Consider the following 23,565-nt stretch of genomic DNA (forward strand, 5'->3'; position numbering starts at 1 on the left):
CAGAACAATATTCTCATGCAGTTCTGGGGCCTTGTGTGAGGGACTTGTGTGAGGGACAATAGATGAGACTCAGCGGAAGCAATCCGCCAGAGTCATCATAAAGTTGGCCTAAAGCTTGAAAAAAATGCTTCAATGGACTGAATAGCAGTATGATTGGAGCTTAAGTGAAAGGCTTACACTTGAAGATCCCCTGGAGCAAGGAGATAATAATTCCTATCCTGTGAATTAGATCTCAACCTGAAATATCATTTACAGGTTTCCCTAAAATTCCAGAATATTTTCACTTAACACAGGGACTAGGAGTTAGCGGGATGGCAAGGTGAGCGCAAGGTGTGGGCTGCGGTGGGTGCAGATGAAATTAAATCAGAAGGCAAACAAACAAGAGACACTAGGAACTAAACATACACAAATCTGGGCAAGGGCTGGGTGCAAGCAGAACTGTTCAAGGCAGGTATAAGGTGCTGGACAAAAAGCTAGCAACCCCAGAACAGAGAGAGGCTCTTTGCAGATGAGTAGCAGCAGATGCAGTTAATTATATTACAGCTGAGTAGCTGCACATGTACAGAGAAAGTGTCTCGGCTGCTAGTAACAGCTGGGACCAACAGGCAGTACGGCTGCAGAGACTCCTGGTGTCCTAGCAACCATCAGGACCATCGGCCATTGCAGTTGTCTTTATGCGTTGTCATGGTCACCTAATAACAACCTGTGAGCCACTATGATGGCTCCTAACAAAAACACCGCTCACAGTGTACTAGAGATGCTGAGCTATGACTTTAATTACACATTAATTAGTTGTAAACGCGCACAGTCACAAATGAAACACAATGTAACCTGGCGTGAGAAAAACCTGCTGCATCCTAGCACTTTGTATACAGATTCAGACTGTCGTACACAGATGTACAAAGGTCACACATCAAATTGATCAATGCAATCTAGCATAGCAGTTTAGATGCTTCCAGTTGTTTTAATTGTGAAATAAGATGCACATTTTGAGAGAGACATTTGGGGGTATATGCAATTGCGGTCGAATTCCCGAAAATGTCGAAAAACGGGACATTTTCGCCAAAAAAAATATTCGACAATGCAATTCAGTACTTTTTGTCAAAAAAACTGACTTTCCAAATTCGACTTTTTGAAATTCGACATTTGTCAAATTCGACATTTCTGCAATGGTACAAATGCGGCAATTCGACAAAAGTATATTCCATTGAAGATTGTAAATTCGACAACAGTGCTTTTAGACAGTAAATTCGTCATTTTCAATCCGCCACACTTTGCTGGCGGAATCTAATAAAAAAATTTAAAAACATGTTTTTTTTTGTGTTTTTTTTATTGGTAATAGCATATCTATTTATATTAGAAGGGATTAGGTACTCGGTTTGTCTATTTTGGAGGCACAAGTATTATTTATATATTTAAAAAAAAAAAAAAAATATATATATATATATATATATATATATATATATATATATATATATATTTTTTTTTTTTAATGGAATGGTAAAATTCTGAAAAAAAATGCGTGGGTCCCCCCTCCTAAGCATAACAAGCCTCGGGCTCTTCGAGCCGGTCCTGGTTGCCAAAATACGGGGGGGGGAAATGACAGGGGATCACCCGTATTTTAACAACCAGTACCGGGCTCTGCGCCTGGTCCTGGTGCAAAAAATACGGGGGACAGAAAGAGTAGGGGTCCCCCGTATTTTTTTGTACCAGCACCGGGCTCCACTAGCTGGACAGATAATGCCACAGCCGGGGGTCACTTTTATACAGCGCCCTGCGGCCGTGGCATTAAATATCCAACTAGTCACCCCTGGCCCGAGGCTGTCCCCCCCCCCCCATCCAATGGCTGCGGATGGGGGGCTGATAGCCTTTTGAAAAATGAAAGAATATTGTTTTTTCCAGTAGTACTACAAGTCCCAGCAAGCCTCCCCCCGCAAACTGGTACTTGGAGAACCACAAGTACCAGCATGCTGGAGAAAAACGGGCCCGCTGGTACCTGTAGTTCTACTGGAAAAAAAATACCCAAATAAAAACAGGACACACACACCGTGAGTAAAACTTTATTTCACACCTGCCGACACACACATACTTACCTATGTTGACACTCAGACACTGGCCACGACCCCCTCGTCAGTAAAGAATCCGGGGTACCTGCAAAAAAAATTATACTCATCAAAAACCAGAGTCCGGATCTTTTTTTATAATCCACGTACTTGTCAAAATAAAAAAACGAACACCCGGACCAGGTGGACTGAAAGGGGTCCCATGTTTACACATTGGACCCCTTTCCCCGAATGCAGACACCCCCTGTCACAGAGGGTCCCTTCAGGCAATCAGCAAGCGCCACTTTGTGACACTCTGCTGATTGGCTATGTGCGTCTGAGCTGGCAGACAGCGCATCGCAAAGCTCCTCCATTATATTCAATGGTGGGAACTTTGCAGTCAGCTGACCGCTAAGTGACCTCACCGCTGACCGCAAAGTTCCCACCATTGAATATAATGGTAAGGCTTTGCGATGCGCTGTCTGACAGCTCAGACGCGCATAGCCAATCAGCAGAGTGCCACGACGTGGCGCTCGCTGATTGGCTGAAGGGACCCTCTGTGACAGGAGTCACGTGGGGTCCCGGCATTCGTGGAAAGGGGTCCCATGTGTAAACATGGAACCCCTTTCAGTCCGTTTGGTTCGGTTTGCCGTTTTGTTGTTTTGCCAAGTACGAAGATTATTAAAAAAGATCCGGACACTGGATTTAGGTGAGTAGAATTTTTTTTACAGGTACCCCGGATTCTTCAGTGATGAGGGGGGCGTGGCCAGTGTCGGACTGTCAACATAGGTAAGTATGTATGTGTCGGCATGTATGAAATAAACTTTTACTTTCACGGTGTGTGTCTCCTATTTTTATTTGGGTATTTTTTTTCAGTAGAACTACAGGTACCAGCGGGCCCATTTTTCCACCCGCATGCTGGTACTTGTGGTTCTCCAAGTACCAGTTTGCAGGGGAGGCTTGCTGGGACTTGTAGTTCTTCTGGAAAAAACAATATTCTTTCATTTTACTCAAGGCTATCAGCCCCCCATCCGCAGCCCTTTGATGGGGGGACAGCCTCGGGCTTCACCCCAGGCCCTTGGGTGGCTGGGGGGGGACCCCTTGATTGAAGGGGTCCCCACTCCTCCAGGGTACCCCGGCCAGGGGTGACTAGTTGGGTATTTAATGCCACGGCCGCAGGGCGCTGTATAAAAGTGACCCCCGGCTGTGGCATTATCTGTCCAGCTAGTGGAGCCCGGTGCTGGTACAAAAAATACGGGGGACCCCTACTCTTTTTGTCCCCCGTATTTTTTGCACCAGGACCAGGCGCAGAGCCAGGTGCTAGTTGTTAAAATACGGGGGATCCCCTGTAATTTTTTTTGCCCGTATTTTGGCAACCAGGACCGGCTCAAAGAGCCCGAGGCTTGTTATGCTTAGGAGGGGGGACCCCACGCAATTTTTTTCCGGGTTTTTTACAGTTTTCCCCCGTTTTTTTTTAACATTTTTAAAAATCTACTCAAAATCCGTCAAATTGGACGTTTTTCGACAGCGGGACTGTCGAATCCGTTTTTTATTGAATATGTAGAATTCCGGCACCCACCTGCCGGAATTCGACGGTCGAATTGTGTCGAATTAAAAAACAGGCAAAAAATTGCAGCGATTCGACGGCAATTGCATATACCCCTTGGAGTATCCCAGTCTCCCGGGATCTAGTGCATCGAGAGGACACATATGTAGATGCTCTATTGTTTGGTTACCTTGAAACTTTGCAGAGGTTTCTCTCCAGAGGTTGACACTTAGGGTTCTGCTGACGTGACGTATGTGAAGTAATAATGCCCATTCTACATGTAGGGCTCAGGCTTCAGCAGGTGATTTTTGCCCGGCAGAAGGGTGGTCATCTCTCCAAGCCTCTGCCAGCCATAACCTTCTGGATGTGAGATCCTCTATGAATGCTCTAAACCCTTATCCAGTGAAGTAATTTTCCTGCAGTGTCATGTCCTTATACAAATGATTATACCTAACCCACCCTTTGTTTTATGTATTGCTTGGGTACCTCCCCTATATGGATGACTGCTGTGGATTTTTAAAAGGAAATGGTCAAACTTTTACTATTACATTCTTGTCCTTGAAATACTCATAGAAACCGCATTGTCCCACCTGTACTGACTGTCTGTCTGTCTGTCTTGTAGGACAGATTGGGAAGTTTCTCAGAGAACGAGAAGGGAAGGAAGATTCTGGGGTGGCTCTACTCAGCTGATTAAGATGTTATCCCATTAGTAAATGCTCTTATACCTGCTGCTCTCCAGTGTTAGGGTACGTCCTTGTTACGTTCTTGGTGCTCTCAACAAAGAGGTGTAGTGTAGCAACTCCAAAGCACCAGAAAGTGATGCTGAAGTAATGGCCAGGTGTGATGGTAACCCCTAGCAACCTACCTCCGTTGTTTCACCCGCGTGGTCAGTTCGCGCCTGTGAGACTATGTGTTCTTGGGCCTCTGGCAGCCGCATTTGAAGGGCGGATTAGGTCTGCCCAACTCCGATGCCCCCAGGTCTTAATGTGAGACAAGGCGTGAACCGAGACGGGATAATAACAAGGGGACCTCTAACTAAACCAAACTGAGAGCTAGGGGCTACAAAGAGACCTAAAACTAAACGTATATGCGGCACAGCCGCCAGGATAAACAACAACCAAGGAAATGCTGTCCACACGCCGACACAATACTGTTGTGTACCGGCGGTGACAGCATATGCAGAACCCTCTGCAAAACACCAGTAACTAGTATAACTAAGAATACAGCGGCCTTGGCCGACGGACGCGGCAAAGCCGCTACTCACGAAACCGGTACAAATACTGGCAAACGGACAGGAACCCCCAATGTAGCTGACACAGGCTCTCAGGACCGGAGGACAGGCAGAGTTCCAACGACTGAGCAGTGGACACCAAGGAACAGGATACGGGATCGGGATCAGGAACAGACAAAGCCACTGGATTCCAGGACAGGAACACTTCAAGGCAAGACACTGGGTCAGAATACTTCAAGGCTAGAAGCAGCTAGACAGAAACTGCTAGACAGAAGCTATCACCAGCGTCTGTGTAATGCACTGAGACAGAATATAATAGGCAGCCCTCCAATAGCTGCAGAGAACCTAATTAATTATGTTGTGCAGCTGCCCTGCTGCACAACTGACAGGTGTAATTAACAGACAGGTGAGGCTAAACACATGAAAACAGGCTGCAATTACACAGTCTCACCACTGGCGGCAAACAAGAGTCTTCTAAACCAGAGCAAAGGGAAATCCTGGCCTGCAAGAGAACTATAACACAAAATACATAACCAAAATGCAAAACAGGAATGAGCCACTGCCGTGGCTCATAACAGTCCTCCTGTTGTAATACATCTCTTACTCTGTAGGACTCCTCCCTGAGCTGGTGATCTGTGTGAGAGCTTCACCCATATCACCCTCTCCCTGCTCCCCAGGGAATACATGGTTAGATGCGCTAGGCTTTCCTGGTAATGTGTGTGACTTACACCATGCACTTCTATAATCACCCTTTGTGCAGTCTCTCATTTATGTCCTTTTGGAGATGCGGCTCCCAGACCTGTGCGCAGTATTCCACGTGTGGTCTCACCAGTGACCTATATAGAGGCATCGCCACCTGTCTTCCTGCTACTAATTCCTCGCTGTGCCTCTAGCATCCAGCCTTCCCCATGCCTACATTTTCTGCTTTATGTCCCCAGTGATAGTGGCTCCCTCCTCTGTAATTCATATTTTAGTGATTTTAACACTGTAATAAACTTTGGGTCTTTGAAAAACAAGTAAAAATGCATCACTTGAATTACACTACTGTATACAGGGCCTAATTCAGACTGGATCGCTGCATCGGCAGCGAACGCAGTCTGAAGCCCTTTGGGGAGTGCAAACGTGCGCACCCTGAGAGGCCCATTGAAAAGCTAAAAGCATCTCAGGGCTGCGATCGCCCCTGCCTAATTGACAGACAGAGGTGGTCGCGGGGCGGGAGGGGGCGTTGGAACGCCATTGGCTGGTGCAAAAGCATCGCCGCCTTGCGACTCTTTCACACCCGTGCAGGGGGGGGGGGGGGGCAGGGCCTGACATGCGGGGCGGACTAACCATGTGTTGGGCATCTCCTCTCATGTCTGAGTAACTGATCGTATATACAGTATGTAGCACATATATGATCAGATCTGAATCACCCCCATAGTTGCCACATTTACCCATTACTTTACTCTGATACATCTCTAGTGTTTTAATTTATTTCCTTTTAACCCCTCCCCCCCCCCCCCCCCCCTTCCCCCATGTATCTACACTGTTAAATATCTCTGTGTGATCTGCAGGAAGCAGACATTACCTTTTACACCAGTAGTTATGTCATCAGGTATTGCATATCACTGGTGCAACTACAGTACATGTCCTCAGGTCCTGCTCTGGTCGCCCCTTCCTCCTCTGCGTGTTTTATATGTACTACAAGTTTTTATCTACCAATATTGTATCTATTCAGCCACCATTGTATTCATGCCCTAGCATGAGGGCGTTTATAACTGATCTGAGTCTTCGGTGTGGGATCAGGCCTATACTAATATCTAGATAATCTCCATCTACAGCTCCATCTTTATTATTACATCACTCACCCGACTATGAGATAATCACACCCTGATGTGTAGACCTGCCAGAGAGTTGTGGCCCTGTCATACCCGCGGCTGGTATCTGACCGTGCTGGTGCCTGCTGTACAGGTTTCCTGTTACCCGCTCACTGTGGGATGTAGATATAGCCGCAATTACACACAGAATATAGCCATGCTGTATATCAATTTAATCAGCAGAATCTGATTATGCGTCCTAGTACATTACTTTGCCTCTAAGACTCATTTCCATGGGGAAAAAAATAGCAAAAAAAACACTCGTCGCTACAGAGTCCAGCCATGGCATGGCACAATTTCAAGGGCTGTTTAGTGTGACTGCAGCAAGGATCCAAAAAGGCTGATCTGTACATTTAAACTTTCATTTTTTTACACACTCATCGCCTAGCACCGTTAATTTACAAATGGTGCCTTAGTGTCTATTGTCCCTTTAAATATGGTGCTGCAGCAGAGGGGGGTTAACCTCTTTAGTGCTGCGTCCGCAGTCAGCCACGTGGATCGCAGGTTTCCGGCCACACTGTCTAACATCTGTTATGTACCAGAATTACTCTATACTTTTATAACTGTCCCGTCCTATTCTACTTTGTGCTTTCCACTTAATGCCAGTGAGGGGAGGAGACAGATTCAGCAATGTTCTAGTAATGTAAAAAGAAAGATGACTGCTTCCATTGTGCTGAAGTGAGTGTAGTTACGATTTAGTACAACAGTCCATTTATGTTTTTAATACACCATAAACTAGACAATTCTAGGCAAACTCCAAGGTTATGTGGGAATGGCAGGGTTAACTTTTAGTAACAATTGCATAAGGTACTGAGTACATCCAGTAATATCTGCATGGTACATATGTATTACTACACGGAATGTCTCACACATGATGACGTCACCCATCTGCTGATGTATAGAGGGTTTATATTAGTACTTATATCCCCAACAGGTCCGCACGCCTCCTCACACTATCCTGAGAAGACGCATCAGTGCTCGGAGTGTCAGCAATGTTTCCCTAATCATTCAGCCCTCGTCACCCATCAGCAAATGCACAGCGCCAGTAATCTGTATAGGTGCTCTGTTTGCGGGGTGCGTTTCTGCTCCAGATTGGCTCTTACCGCCCACCAGCGATGTCACACCAAGGACAAACTGTTTCACTGCTCTTACTGTGGGAAATCCTTTCATCAGAGGTCTCGTCTTCTCTACCATAAAAGGACTCACACCGGGGAGAGACCATTTGCATGCCTAGAGTGCAGAATGTGCTTTGCCAGGAGGTCTGCCCTTACTAAGCACCAGCGGATTCACTCTGGCGAGAAGCCGTTTAAGTGCACGGAGTGCGGCAAATGTTTTGTCCAGAAAGATGATCTTGTCAAGCATCAGCGCACTCACACCGGGGAGAGGTCGTTTTCATGCCTGGAGTGCGGGAGATGCTATACCAGCAGTTCTTCCCTTACTTTGCACCAGCGGATTCACTCTGGCGTGAAACCTTATCAGTGCATGGAGTGCAGCAAATGTTTTGTCCAGAGATCTGACCTTGTCAGGCATCAGCGCACTCACACCGGGGAGAGGCCATTCTCATGCACGGAGTGCAGCAAATGCTTTGTACAGAAAGGTGACCTTGTCAAGCATCAGCGCACTCACACCGGTGAGAGGCCGTTTGTGTGTTCCCAGTGTGGCCGCTGCTTTTCTCAGAGCTCCCATCTCTACCAACATCATGAAAGAGTTCACAAAGTTCTAGGTGAATAAACTGCCCATTACATCCAAAACAAGACATGTTTACGAACTGGAAATATAAAAGTGGACCTCTTTTCCTGCCAAATGCATTATAAGGTGCAGGCCTACGTTCTGGTCCTGTGCATGTAGAAGGTGCTGTGTCCAGTGATGAATCCACCTAAAAATGTCCATAGTGGTTACAGTGAAACCATCGCATGAATTACTTCCTGGTTTGTGTTATATTAGGTATGAGAGTGATGGGACGTCGGAACTGTCTTATTACATCTGTGACTTTTCTGTGTATGAATGTAGTGATTAATTCATTATCCCACTAGAAAAGAACTACTGAAAGGTACAATGGGGGTCATTCCGAGTTGATCGCTAGCTGCATTCGGTCGCTGTGCAGCGATGAGGCTAAAAAAGGCACTTCTCAGTGATCGCGCTGAGACCAAAAAAAAGTGGGTCCCAGGGACCCCTCACTTGTAAAAATTGGGGTCCTACTTGTCCTTTTCTGGGTCCCATCGGAATGAAGGTTTTAATTAGTCTAATTAATGATTCAAACATAAAAACACAAACTTGATTTGGACACTACAAAAGGGGTGCAAGGGGGAGGATGGGGTGACGATGCTGCTGGGCTGTGTAGCATACAGGACACCCCGCACTTTAGATGTAATTAGACATTTTGGTGACCTTGTGGCAGAAAGAGAATTGGTTCTCCCACACTGAGACTGAAAACCGCGACAGTGCGAATTTTTTAGGGGCGTAGCTTCGTGGGGAAGGGGCGTGGTCACATAATAGTACCAATTCACATTATTCCACACAGTAGTGCCGCTTATACACATTGCACCAGGTAGAACCTCCTATACACACTGAGCCAAGGAGAGCACGTTATTCACATTGCACCAGGTAGAGCACGTTATACACACTGCGCCAGGTAGAGCACGTTATTCACATTGCGCCAGGCAGAGCACGTTATTCACATTGCGCCAGGTAGAGCACGTTATACGTATTGCGCCAGGTAGAGCACGTTATTCACATTGCGCCAGGCAGAGCACGTTATTCACATTGCGCCAGGTAGAGCACGTTATACGTATTGCGCCAGGTAGAGCACGTTATTCACATTGCGCCAGGCAGAGCACGTTATTCACATTGCGCCAGGCAGAGCACGTTATTCACATTGCGCCAGGCAGAGCACGTTATTCACATTGCGCCAGGCAGAGCACGTTATTCACATTGCGCCAGGCAGAGCACGTTATGCACATTGCGCCAGGCAGAGCACGTTATGCACATTGCACCAGGTAGAGCACTTAACAATTATATGATTAAAAAACAGGACAACATTATTAAATAATACATTTTCTATATGTAATGGCTTTATGGTGCCGCTATAATAGAGCCCCAGACTGGATTTAGACACTACAAAAGTGTTGTGGGGGAGGGAGGGTGACAATGCTGCTGGGCTGTTATCATATCGGAAGTATGCATTCAGGATCCTGGCTGTCGGGATCCCAGCAGCCGTAATACCGATGCCGGAATCCTGACAGCAGCCACAATACCAACGCTGGCATCCAGAGGTGATCAGGATCCTGGCAACGATATAGCGACAGTCAGGATCCTGAAGGGAAGTATGCACTGCCGCCACTGGTTTAGCGTGCGGGTGGGAAGGGGGGGGTTAGGATATGGTGTTGAAGAGGGTTAGGCTGCAGAGGGAGGGGGGGGGTATAAGTGTTAGGCACTAAGGGGGTGGGTTAGGTTTATGCTGCGGGAAACGGAGGGTTAGGGGTGGGAGGTTAGGGTACCCTCTGCACTCGTCACTCTTGTCGGCTTTGCTGCGATCGGGATGCTGGTGTCGGTATACTAAATGCCAACATCCTGACGACGACTTCGGACACTTGGTACAACCACTGGATTTGAGTCATGCTGCCTGTAATTTATGTGCTGACTGATCAACTTCAGTGACAATCACTGTGCTGGCTGCCTTTACAGTAACCAGCGGCAACCAGCAGTAACCAACAGCAACCAGCAGTTACCAACAAAGGCAGCCAGAACAGTGAGTGTCACTGAAGTTGATCAGTCAGCACATAAATTACAGGCAGCATGACTCGAATCCAGTGGTTGTATCAAGGGTCCTGTATGCTGCACAGCCCAGCAGCACTGTCACCCTCTCGCCTCACCCCCACTCCATACCACAAAAATGTTGCGTTTAACACCTGTTTGCAGGCGCCATGCAGCCCCCATCTCCGCCATCCCACCGATATGAGCAGCCCCCCAGCCGCCACCGCAAGTCCAGCTCACCCCTCCGCACAGCAAGCACAGTCCCCGGTCACCGGCGTTCAACATCCCCGCAGCACAGTGTGTAGAGCGCCGCAGAGCCGTCCTCACTGTCTGTCCGGCTCCGTGAAGCTCCAGCGGGTGATCGGCGGGGGGGGGCGTCCTCACTCTGTCCGGCTCCGTGAAGCTCCAGCGGGTGATCGGCGGGGGGGGGGGGGGGCGTCCTCACTCTGTCCGGCTCCGTGAAGCTCCAGCGGGTGATGGGGGGGGGGGGAGTGATGTGTGTGCGCGGTGTAGGGGACGGGGCCTTCTGGGTGCATGCGGATAGAGAGATGCGGCGGCGATTGGATGAGGAGGCGCGGCGGTGATTGGATGGGTAGTCAGAGTCTCCTATTGGTGCAGTGATACACAGCGCGTCCTATGGGACCCGCTCATTTTTTAAAACCGGGTACGTCTCTTCCTGTAGCGCGTAAAAACGCGCTATAGCGCGTATTTTGCGATCACTGCTTCTGCGCATGCGGCGCAATGTACTATTACAACGAACTATGTAGTTTCACACAGGATCTAGCGAATGTTTTCAGTCGCACTGCTGGCCGCAGAGTGATTGACATGAAGTGGGCGTTTCTGGGTGGCAACTGACCGTTTTCAGGGAGTGTTCGGAAAAATGCAGGTGTGGCAGGAAAAATGCAGGCGTGGCTGGTCTAATGCAGGGCGTGTTTGTGACGTCAAAACAGGAACTGAATAGTTTGAAGTGATCGCAAGCGCTGAGTAGGTTTTGAGCTACTCTGAAACTGCAGAAAAAACCTTTGTAGCCACTCTGCTATCCTTTCGTTCGCACTTCTGCTAAGCTAAAATACACTCCCAGTGGATGGCGGCATAGCGTTTGCACGGCTGCTAAAAACTGCTAGCGAGCGATCAACTCGGAATGACCCCCAAAGTGCGCACACATCAGTAGTGTAGGATGAAGTCCGGTTTCCACCATTTCAGAAGAGCTGGACAAGTCAAGTCCTCTAACTTAGCGGAAAAGGCTTTGCTCCCTCCCAACCCAAGGAATGACGCTCTTAACATTCCTTCTTGCTTTCATATTAATTTATTCCAATCCTGTAAAACACAAATCTGCCCCCACAAATCCAGGCCTGATTGGCAAAACTGAAACGTTTTTACAAAAAGAGGACATTTTATTATACACAACAGCAATTGATCTCAGTCTGTTGTGGAATATTAAATGTAATTACATTTTGAAGCTAGTATGTGATGTAGTGCTGATAGTTAATAAAAAAAACAAAAACTGTATTTTTCCAGCAATGATTATTTATTTCTTAGAAGTTTCTCATATAGTGCTGCATATTCCATTGCACTTTACAATTGGAACAACAGTAGTAGAACAAAACTGGGCGATAACAGACAGATATAGATGTAGGAAGGCCCTGCTTGCAAGTTTACAATTTATAAGGAAATAAGCATTGATACACAAGGATATGTGCTACATATTGCATAATGGTCCACCAGATTGCAAAGGTTCTTGGTGGGCTGTATGATATGGTCACACAGCAATATTGGCCTGGGGTCAGGAGGATGTGAAAGTGAAGAAAAACAAAATATGTGAGGTTACGTGTGGACTGTACCGAGGGGATGTAATTATATAGGGAAGCATTGAAGGTTACGTGGGTGGGCCTAGAATTTGATAAGTAAGTCTGAAGAGGTAAGTTTACAGGCAATGATTGAAAGTTTGGAGACTAGAGGTGAGTCTTATTGTGTGTGGGAGGGCATTCCACAGAGTAGGTGCAGCCCAGAAAAAGTCCTGTAATCTTGAGTGAGAGCAAGTGCGTATGGATGAAAGATGCAGATCTTGTGCAGAGCAGAGAGGTCAAGTAGGGAGATATTTTGAGATGAGCGAAGAGATGTACGTTGGTGCAGTTCGGTTAATAGCCTTGTGTGTAGGCTAAAGTATTTTATACTTAATATGGTAGCATACCGGTCAACAATGGAGGGACTGACAGAGCGGATCAGCAGACAATTAATGGTTGGCGAGGAAGATCAGTCTCGCAGTTGCATTCAAAATGGATTGCAGAGGTGAGAGCCTAGTTTTGGGAAGATCAGTAAGTAGACTATTGCAGTAATCAATGTTGCAGATGAGAGCATAGATTAGAGCTTTTGTAGTGTATTGTGTTAGAAATGGTCATATTGTGGATATGTGTTTTAGATGTATTTAACAGGATTTTGAAACAGATTGAATGTGGGGAACAAAGGACAGTTAAGAGTCCAGGATGACACCTAGGTAGCGAGCTTGTGGTGTTGGATTGATTGTTGAGTTTTCAACAGTGATAGAAATATCAGGTTGGAAACTATTATTGGCCGGCGGAAATATAATTCTGTTTTGGAAATATTAAGTTTGAGGTGGCAAGATGACATCCAAGATGAAATAGCAGAAAGGCATTCAGTGACATGGACCAATACAGATGGTGACAAATCTGGGTAGGATAGGTAGATTTGCGTATACTCTGCATACAGATGATACTAAAAGAGCTGATTAGTTTGCCAAGAGATGTGGTATAGATTGAGAAAAGCAGAAGACCTAAGACTGAGCCTTGCGGTACTCCAATTGATTCAGAGAAAAGAACACTGAAAGATCGATTAGATAGGTAGGATAAGAACCAAGAAAGGGCTGTATTCTGAAAATCTAGGGATTGTAGTGTTTGTGTGAGAAGAGAGTGGTCAACAGTGTCAAAAGCAGTAGAGAGATCTAGAAGAATAAGAAGTGAGTAATGGCCTTAAGACTTAGCAGTGACCAGATCATCACTACCTTAGTCAGTGCTGTCTCTGTAGAGTGTTGGGCTCGAAAGTCTGACTGAAGTGGGTCCAATAAATTGTGTGAGTTAATAAAGTGTGTGAGGCAACTGTAGATGAGTCTCTCAAGTAGCTTGGGAGATGATAAATGGGACGTTAATTTGAGAGCATTGGGGTCAGGATTATTATTTTTCAGAATGTGAGTAATCACTGCATGTTTGAACAGGGATGGAAAGATACCATGAGAGAGTGACCTATTACAGATTGTTAGTTAAGGTTGGGATGTGCACAGGAGACATCTATACTGGTTTGTGAGGGTATAGGATCAAGAGAAGAGCTAGTAGAGTAGGTAGATGAGACGAGTGTAGTTTCTTCACCTTCATTTGTGTGATCAAATAAAGAGAAGGTGCCAGAGGGTTCAGGGAGGGAATTGACTGTGGAAGATCATACCATTTAGTTTCGGATCTTATCAATCTTGTCCTTGAAATAGGAAACAAGATCTTGTGCACGGATAGTAGATGGTGGGTTGGTTGAGGGAGGGATAAGAAGTGATATAAATAAATAAAAAATCACCTGGAGTTACAGGCTTGAGCAGAGATATTGTGGAAATATTGTTGTTTGCCAGTGTCCAGAGCATTACGATAATAGTGGTAAATGGTCTTATATGTGAGGAAGTCACTTGAAGTACGAGATTTACACCACTGATGTTCTACTTTACATGAGAGTTTTGGTAGGTTTCTTGTGAATTTAGAGTGCCTTGGTTGACATCTATGTCTACGTGGAATGTGATGGGTAGCTATTTCTAGAGTCTGGTTCAGGTGTGATACAGCAGACTCAGGAAGTGAATGTAGAAATCGGCGAGAATAGTTTTTGCAGAGAGGTGGGTAGTTGTTAAAAACTGACAGCATTAATATTTCTGCTGGTTTGACAAGGTTTGTTAGACTTTAGTGACATTGACTTTGAAGTAATGGCAGAGAGCATGCAGGTTATAAGGTTGAGATCTGAGAGAGGGAAAGGAGTGTTGTTGATTAAAGAAACTTAATATAGTCTGGTGAATACAATGTCAAGGCAATGGCCCTCCTGATGAGTAGAAAAGTCAGTCCATTGGGAGAGGCTGAGGGGGGGATGTCAGAGATTAGTTTGGAGGCTTGGAGAGATTGTGGACTTTAAATCGTAATACTGAAATTGCCCATAATGATGGTGGAGATGTCAGAGGATAAAAAGTGAGGGAGCCAAGCAGAAAAATCTTCCAGAAATTGTTTGGATTTATCAGGTGGGCGACAGCAGCAAAACAGAGGAAGGGGCAAAAACCCTAATAGAATGTATTTCAGATGATGTGAATGTGAGTGATGGAACCAGTGGTAGAACAGTGTATTCGAAAAATAGGGACAGTAATATTCCAACCCCACTTCCTTTGTTGTTACTATGCCTGGAGGTGTGTGTGACGTGCAGCCCACCATGTGACAGTGCTGCAGTGGAGGCTGTGTCTGATTGTGTGAGCCATGTTTCTGTTATAGACAGCATGTTGAGGGTTATTTTTAAATGAAAAGGTCATGGATTTATGTTAATTTGTTGCAAACAGGGCATGCATTCCATAAGGTTCACTTTAGTGACTTGGAGTTGGGAGACGCGGTGTTAATAAGATTTGTTGGATTTACATTTTGTTGTGAAACAGCTGAATGTGAGTGGGGCATGTGGATGTGGCCTAGATTTGGTGATATGTCACCAGCTAGTTGAAGGAGAGAGAGATGAGTACAGGTTTTTTTTTAGGAGGTGTGACACTTTTTATGGCAACAGGTTGAGGATGTTAAAATCAGTGTAAATAGATAAGTAAAAAGCTCATGAGTGCTAATAAGAGAAGTGGATCAATGATGCTGCAATGTGCCCAGAGAGAGGAGTTGTAGCGATAGTGAAGGATGTAATAGCTTTAGAGAGGATACCATGGAGTGTTATTAGAAAAAGCAGTTTGTGGTACATGGTGATTTTGGATTAATAGTATAGATATTTAGGGTATCGCATAAGGAAATAGCAAGGTAAATGGTGATATTACCAGGTCTCAGATGTTGTTCAATGTTTGTTCAACTGTTTGATCATATGTTATGAAATCACACTTAGTTATTTCCACACTTTGTCTATTTCCGCAGCCTGCATGTAAAGATATAGTATGCTTGATTAAGACCCTAGCCTACATCTGAGCCACTTGGTCAGCTCATTGAAATGCAGATTTATCAAAGAAATACATCACATTGGACGTTTGAGTAAACAGACAGTATGTAACCATAAACTATGCTTCATTTAACCTTATCACAAACACAGGTAATAATGATTATACATCTCCATTATATCTCCTACTCACTATTAATGTTCCAAATATTTCTGCCACCACCTACAGTTAATTCAGGAGTTACTCCTAATAGGAAGCCTAGAGTACTCCTTACAATGACAATGAAAATCCCAGTTTTTATAACCCAATTAATAACCCACACACACAAATGTAGCATGGACTGGCTGAATCCTAACCACCACAATTGATCCAACAAGAATCACAGAGAAGAATATGATTTAAATGAGGTTTTAATCTGAGAGAAGTTACAATGCTTAACAGATATACAAATATATTAATAAAAAGACATACACAGATGATCTTAAGCAAAATAGTTTTCTTTCAAATAAAAAGGATGAAACAAAAGAAACCATCTCACTTACATGAAATATACAGTATAAGACACAGAGTTTCAAGATCAATGCTCCATGCAAAGTTCACTTCATAAGATTGACTTAGCATAGAGTCTTTCTTTGCATTATGTTCCTTGCAAAATGTCCTCTCAGGCAACCTCATCCCCCTGTTTTCATTTTAAAAAGCAAATCTAGTCCCTGATCCTGCTAGTATACATTCCTCTGATGGTGGGGGACACATCACATCCTACACTGGAAGGTGGGCAGGATATTATTATATCAGGAGACACTGATATTTTCCTGACAAGAAGCATCAACCCCAAGTTTACGACCTCCCATGAACCATTATCTGGTGTCTGATTGGTATGTCCTGGCTTCTGCTCTGGCACTACTTAGAAGGGAGATGCCATAAACTTATTTTTAGACAACTAAGAAACTCTTCATCTGGACATTCAAACAACAGGTCACCTTTAAGCCATCATGCTTGGTAATTAAATGATGTCCCTCATTCCTAGTGATACAATAAGGGGCATCTCCAGGGACATGAATTCAGCTTTCCCTGTGTATGTGTAATTTCCTTTATATCCTGCAGGTGTCAGTGTTGCTATTACTTCCCATGTGGAGGGATAGCCTGTGAACAGATATAGAAACATAGAATTTGACGGCAGATAAGAACCACTTGGCCCATCTAGTCTGCCCCTTTTTTTTTAACCATATTTTTATCTTAAACCTTATTTGATCCTTATTTCTTTGTAAGGATATCCTTTTGTCTATCCCATGCATGTTTAAATTGCTCTACTGTCTTAGCCTCTAGTAGTTAGTAACATACTAAAGAGGATAAACAGAATATATACCCATCACTATGAATAGTTTTCACGTTCATAATAAAGTGAGTTTGGCCACAGAGGTACCGTGTAACCTGTGACCTGGCACTGGCAGCCCCTCCCTCTTCTGCATGTAATCGATGTACTACAAGTTTAGGCAATCCATCCAATATTGTATATATTCAGCCGCCATTGTATTCATGCTCTAGCATTAGGGCATTATAACCAATTTCTGTATTTTTAGTGTGGGATCAGGCCTTACTAATATCTAGGTAATCCTCATCTACAGCTCACTTATTACATCAGTCACCTGACTACGAGGTAATCACACCCTGATGTGTAGACGTGCCAGAGAGTTGTGACCTTGTCATACCCACGGCTGTCATCTGCCCGTTCTGGTGCCTGCTGTACAGGTTTTCCACTCACTGTGGGGCACAGGACGACTGTCCCATTACACACACACACACACACACACACACACACACACACACACACACACACACACACACCTCTCTATACCATGGTATAAATGATAGTGTGTAGTTTGGTACCTGCAATATCACAAGCAATGGAACTTTTACCTTGCAGCCAGTATATGATGGTGACACAGTAGGAGACATTGTACAGGGTATTCCATTATCAGCCAATGCCACAAAGTGCCGTCTTTCTCTTGCACCTCACAGCCACCAAGATGGAGGCTTTTACCTCTTACCCCCATAGAGGTGCACAGGAACGTCCATGATGTTGGGGTAGTTACCAGTGATATACGCAGATGCACATTGCCATTGATTGAGGCCGCTTGACAGATTCTAAGTTTGTATTGTACTCTGGGCTAGGGCCACAGGGCAGGTCTAGCTTACATTGAGGTGAATGAAATTAGGAGGGTGAGTGATATTTCTCTCTGTGTAACCCTATATGGTGGCAGTCAGTAGTAGCAGTGCAGGAGTCTGCATGCAGAAGGCTATGTATAGTAGATCATAGTCAGAGACACGGAGTACACTGCAGGTAGCAGACGGCACACTGGTCTGTGGTGAGCACTGATCACAACAGGGATAGCAGATGATATTCCTTACTGCAGAATGGTGAGGTCTGAACACATGCTGAATAAGGTAAACATAGAAACATAGATGTTGATGGAAGATAAGAAACAATTGAACCATCTAGTCTGCCTTAAACACATGTACACGCCCACACTTATGCACTAGGGTTAATTTTTGTAAGAAGCAAATTAACCTACCAGTATATTTTTGGATTGTGGCCGTACACGCAAGCACAGGGAGAATATACAAACTCCACACAGGGCCATGGTGGGACTCTAACCCATGGCCTTAGTGCTGTGAGGCAGTAATGCTAAGCATTACCCCATCTGTACTGTCACCAGAAGATTAGGAGCACTCTGGTGAACACCGGAGAGGAACAGATGCTGAAGCTCAGGGAGAGAGAACTGCTTCTGTCAGGAGACCTAGAAGATTAGTTGTACTAGCAATGGGCAGGTGGCAGAGAGCAGTTAATATAGGGAGCTCCAGCGCAGGATTGGATGTGGAAGTCATGTGCAGTGTAGAGACACAGTGAATGGCTGTACTTGTGTCAGTTGACCTCAGGCAATTTTGCGGGGTCAGTCCGTGGCTATAGGAGAATCCTGATATGACTGGCCAGGAGACATGCACCAGCTAGTAAATCGGCAGTGCCAGGTATGATAAGAGGGTCTCTGTACCCAATTTGTGACACTCCTCCTTGTATTGTAATAGTAATAACTTCCACTCAACCTACTGGTTGCCTTCTGCATATATAGGGCCTCCTACTGCTGTCTGACTAGCGTCCTGTTGGATTAGTCTCTGGTTGAGTTGGGGATTTGTGAATAGTAGGCCTTTCATATTTCACCATGGCTGAAAGCACACGCCCGAATATTACCCGGTGCTGCGTCCTACTGCTGCCTCAGCTCTGATTCACAGCCGAATGCTGTTATATCTGCCAGTGCTGGGACTGCTAGTCCGGTAGATATGACAGGATAAGATGCCCCCCAGATGGCCAGTAGTTACAGGAATAGGTGGGGGTACTTAAAAAAAAATAATATTCTTTACTGTCAAACGTATCCTTCTACAGATTTTATACTGTGCACAAATCTACGCTCCTAGATTTGGAAAAGGGGGTGCTTGGCTTTCAGAAACGGTGGGGACTTTACATTTCACAGTTGGATAACTCAACTCAAACCCATATCAATGAACTATTTGAGTCTACTTCTTGGTCTCTGTGTAGGTGATTAAATGCCTACCTGACTTGAAGCCGGCAGTATTTTTAAACCCTTCAGATGCTCCGATAGATTTAGAACTCTTTAGCAAGTTACAAGTGTCTAAGACACTGTCTTAAGTATTTATATAGGGAATAACACTACCTGTGCTCACCTTTATAGTGAAAGTGGGGTGTGCGTTGTAATGATTGGTTGGTTGGTTTGCAGTGAGTTTATTGTCCTTATACTGAGTCACAATGCTCGGACTATAAACATAAATGTACTCCATACAATAATATGTACAGCCTGTGTCTATACAATGGTTGGACATGCACATAGGATTTATAAACAACTGGGTAATTAGATACAATAATGTATACAATGAAGTTCATTGATACGTCGACAATGTTACCTTTTCCCGGATGTCGTATCGGTGCCTATTGGCAAAAGTCTGTGCTGCGTCTAGCCTGTGAACCAGGTCTCTGCTAGGGTGTGAAACGTAGCACCCTTTAGGTGCAGGGATGGTGGTCTATGTTAAGTCTTGTGGGGAAGCTGTGTGCAGGGGGCCGGCGTTCCGACCCTCCTGATACACTGTAACTCACCCACGGCTTCTGGGACCGTTTGTGTCTGCTGCTCCTTTCCTCAGTCCCCACGGCGCCGGATGGTGCTAGGTTATGGTGCTGTTTTTACCCACTGGTGACCACGCGGGCTGGAACTCCGGAATTCGCGCTCCAGCATGAAGACGCTAATTCTGGTATTCACCGCGGTGACATCACCGGCCGCTCCACTCGCCAGCCTGCAAGGAGTCTTAGGGGGAGGAGATGTTTTTCGTAGATCAGGGTGTCCTCATGTGGTTGGTATTGCTGACGTGTGCTTAACATCACCTTTTGGGACCATCCACATGAGCACACCCTGATCTCCTTGCCCCAAGCATGGCGAGTGGACACGGTGCCTTAATTGGGGTTCCTGGTCACTTTACAAAGAAATCTACATCCCCCCCCCCCAAAAAAAAACCTCATGTCGAAATGTTTCTATGTCGACCTTTTCAATGTCAACCTAATGACCTTGTCGATCTATTTCAGGTGTCGACCTAGTCACTGTCAACCAATAGTGGTCAACCTAATGACTGTTGATCTAGTTACTGTCGCCCCAAGGATCCACAACCAAATAACAGGATTTTGATACCTACCGGTAAATCCTTTTCTCCTAGTCCGTAGAGGATGCTGGGGTCCACTTCATGACCATGGGGTATAGACGGTTCCGCAGGAACCATGGGCACTCTTAAGACTTTTCAATGGGTGTGAACTGGCTCCTCCCTCTATGCCCCTCCTCCAGACCTCAGTTATAGGAACTGTGCCCAGGGAGACGGACATTTCGAGGAAAGGATTTACTTTAAACTAGTGGTGAGATACATACCAGCTCGCACCTCAACCATGCCGCACAACATGGCATTCAACAAAACACACGCCAACAGGCATGAACCAATTACAGCAACAGGCTGAAACTAATATAACACAACTTGTGTAACTCTAATAACAAAACTGCAGGTAAAGTACGCACTGGTACGGGCGCCCAGCATCCTCTACGGACTAGGAGAAAAGGATTTACCGGTAGGTATCAAAATCCTGTTTTCTCATATGTCCTAGATGATGCTGGGGTCCACTTCATGACCATGGGGTTTATACCAAAGCTCCAGTACGGGCGGGAGAGTGCGGATGACCCTGCAGCACCGATTGACCGAACTTGAGGTCCTCATCGGCCAAGGTGTCAAACTTGTAGAATTTTGCAAATGTGTTTGACCCTGACCAAGTTGTAATACCGAGACCCCCCAGGCAGCCGCCCAGGAGGAGCCCACCTTCCTAGTAGAATGGGCCTTCACCGATATTGGTAACGGCAATCCAGCCGTAGAATGAGCTTGCTGAATCGTACCTCTGATCCAGCGCGCAATAGTCTGCTTGGAAGCAGGACACCCAATCTTGTTGGGAGCATACAGGACAAACAAAGCCTCTGTTTTCCGTATTCGAGCTGTTCTAGCGACATAAATCTTCAAAGCTCTAACCACATCTAGAGACTTTGACTCAGCGAACGTGTCAGTAGCAACTGGCACCACAATAGGTTGGTTTATGTGGAAAGAGGAAACCACCTTTGTGTCACACGCCAGGGGCATCGGCCGCCGCGCTTACCCCTGCGTGGCTGCTGGTCCGTTTGGCGGTCCTCGGGTTCCGGCGTCTGGCTGGCGCGGCTCCCGGCGGTTCCCCGGAGCGTGGGCGCCGCCATGACAGCCGGCGTCACGTGGGCGGGGAGCAGGTGATGTCACGAACCGGCTTCACCAATCCAATAGAGGCGGGAGATTCAAAACCGGACGCCGGGCAGAGCCTCGGCGCCTGAGTATCGTCTCTTTTCTGAAGTGGATGCCAGAGCTCCCGTACGCAGTGTGTTTCCCAGCAGCTATACTCCAGTGCATCTAGCATTCAGGGTGCCTCCCTGCAGCACAGTCTCCAGTAATCCGAGCAACTAGTGTGTTCCTCTGCGGTGCAGTTGCCAGCGCTCCCTGGATTCAGCAAGGCCTGCGGGCCGAACCAACTTTAGTGTTTCCAGCGTTCAGTGTCATTCACCATCGCTCACAAGTTCCTCATTCATCAGTGTCTTTAAACATCGCTCACAAATTCTTCAGTGTCATTCACCATCGCTCACAAGTTCCTCATTCATCAGTGTCCTTAAACATCGCTCACCAATTCTTCAGTGTCATTCACCATCGCTCACAAGTTCCTCATTCATCAGTGTCCTTAAACATCGCTCACCAATTCTTCAGTGTCATTCACCATCGCTCACAAGTTCTTCATTCATCAGTGTCCTTAAACATCGCTCACCAATTCTTCAGTGTCATTCACCATCGCTCACAAGTTCTTCATTCATCAGTGCCTTTTAACATCGCTCACAAATTCTTCAGTGCCTTTCATCATCGCTCACAAGTTCTTCATTCATCAGTGTCTTTAAACATTGCTCACAAATTCTTCAGTGTATTTCACCATCGCTCACAAGTTCTTCATTCATCTGTGTCTTTTAAACATCGCTCACAAATTCTTCAGTGTCATCTACCATCGCTCACAAGTTCTTCATTCATCAGTGTCTCCAAACGTCGCTCACAAATTCTTCATTCATCAGTTGAACATTGCTCACGAATTCTCCAGTAACTTTCTGACATTGCCCACAAGTTCACTTCCTTCATGTGCCGCTGTATTGCTCCCTTCCTTTAATAAAGTTCCTCAGTATTCTTTCACCAAGCCTAACTATCAGAGTCTTGTATGAGGAAATCCTATATCTGACCATCCCTGCTCCGACCCACCTGTGGTTCCTTTTCCCGACCATCGGAAGAACCCCCGAGTCCACAACATCCCCAACCCAGGTCAGTGACACTTTGGAAGAAAATGTTGGCGAGTTCTCAACTCTGCCCTATCTTCATGGAAGATCAGGTAAGGGCTCTTGTGGGACAAGGCCCCCAATTCAGACATCCGCCTTGCTGATGCCAACGCCAAAAGCATCACCACTTTCCAAGTGAGAAACTTCAACTCTATTTCTTGTAGAGGCTCAAATCCAACCCGATTGAAGGATCTGCAACACCACATTAAGGTCCCATGGTGCCACTGGAGGCACAAATGGAGGCTGGATGTGCAGAACCCCTTTCACGAACGTCTGAACTTCTGGAAAGGAGGCCAATTGTTTTTGAAAGAAAACTGATAAGTCCGAAATCTGGACCTTGATTGACTCCAATCTAAGGCCCGCATCCACACCAGCCTGCAGAAAATGGAGAAAACGTCCCAACTGAAACTCTTCCGTAGGAGCATCTTGGATTCACACCAAGACATATATTTTCTCCAAATACGGTGGTAATGTTTAGACGTTACTCCTTTCCTGGCCTGAATAAGAGTGGGGATGACTTCCTTGGGAATACCCTTTCGGGCTAGGATCCGACGCTCAACAGCCATGCCGTTAAATGTAGCCGTGGTAAGTCTTGATACACACACAGCCCCTGCTGTAGTAGGTCCTCTCGAGGAGGAAGAGGCAGAGGATCTTCTATGAGCAACTCCTGAAGATCTGGATACCAAGCCCTCCTTGGCCAGTCTGGGGCAATGACGATTGCTTAAACTCTTGTTCTTCTTATTATTTTGAGAACTTTTTGAATCAGTGGAAGTGGAGGGAAAACATATACCGACCGAAACACCCACTGGGTCACCAGTGCATCCACTGCTATTGCTTGAGGGTCTCTCGACCTGGAACAATATCTCTGAAGCTTCTTGTTTAGACAAGATGCCATCATGTCTACTTGAGGAACTCCCCAAAGACTTGTCACCTCTGCGAAGACTTCTTGGTGGAGGCCCCACTCTCCTGGATGGAGATCGTGTCTGC

The 23,565-nt window shown here is 45.8% G+C and overlaps 1 protein-coding gene across 5 annotated transcripts in view; it reads left to right on the plus strand.

The window, feature by feature from the left end:
- Positions 1-9,398, plus strand: part of LOC134995815 (oocyte zinc finger protein XlCOF7.1-like) — a 96,109-nt gene extending 86,711 nt beyond the window's left edge. For 3 of the 5 annotated variants that reach the window (XM_063951134.1, XM_063951137.1, XM_063951135.1), the window contains one exon: positions 7,610-9,397. In XM_063951134.1, coding sequence (XP_063807204.1) covers positions 7,610-8,406 — 797 coding nt within the window. In that variant the 3' untranslated portion in view covers positions 8,407-9,397. Of the gene's footprint in view, positions 1-4,210; positions 5,824-7,609 lie in introns of those variants that run through there. The other 2 variants (XM_063951142.1, XM_063951136.1) reach the window with 2 other exon arrangements.
- The last annotated feature ends 14,167 nt before the right edge of the window (positions 9,399-23,565 follow it).

Source organism: Pseudophryne corroboree, chromosome 2, assembly GCF_028390025.1.
Source record: "Pseudophryne corroboree isolate aPseCor3 chromosome 2, aPseCor3.hap2, whole genome shotgun sequence".
Taxonomy (NCBI): Eukaryota; Metazoa; Chordata; class Amphibia; order Anura; family Myobatrachidae; genus Pseudophryne; species Pseudophryne corroboree.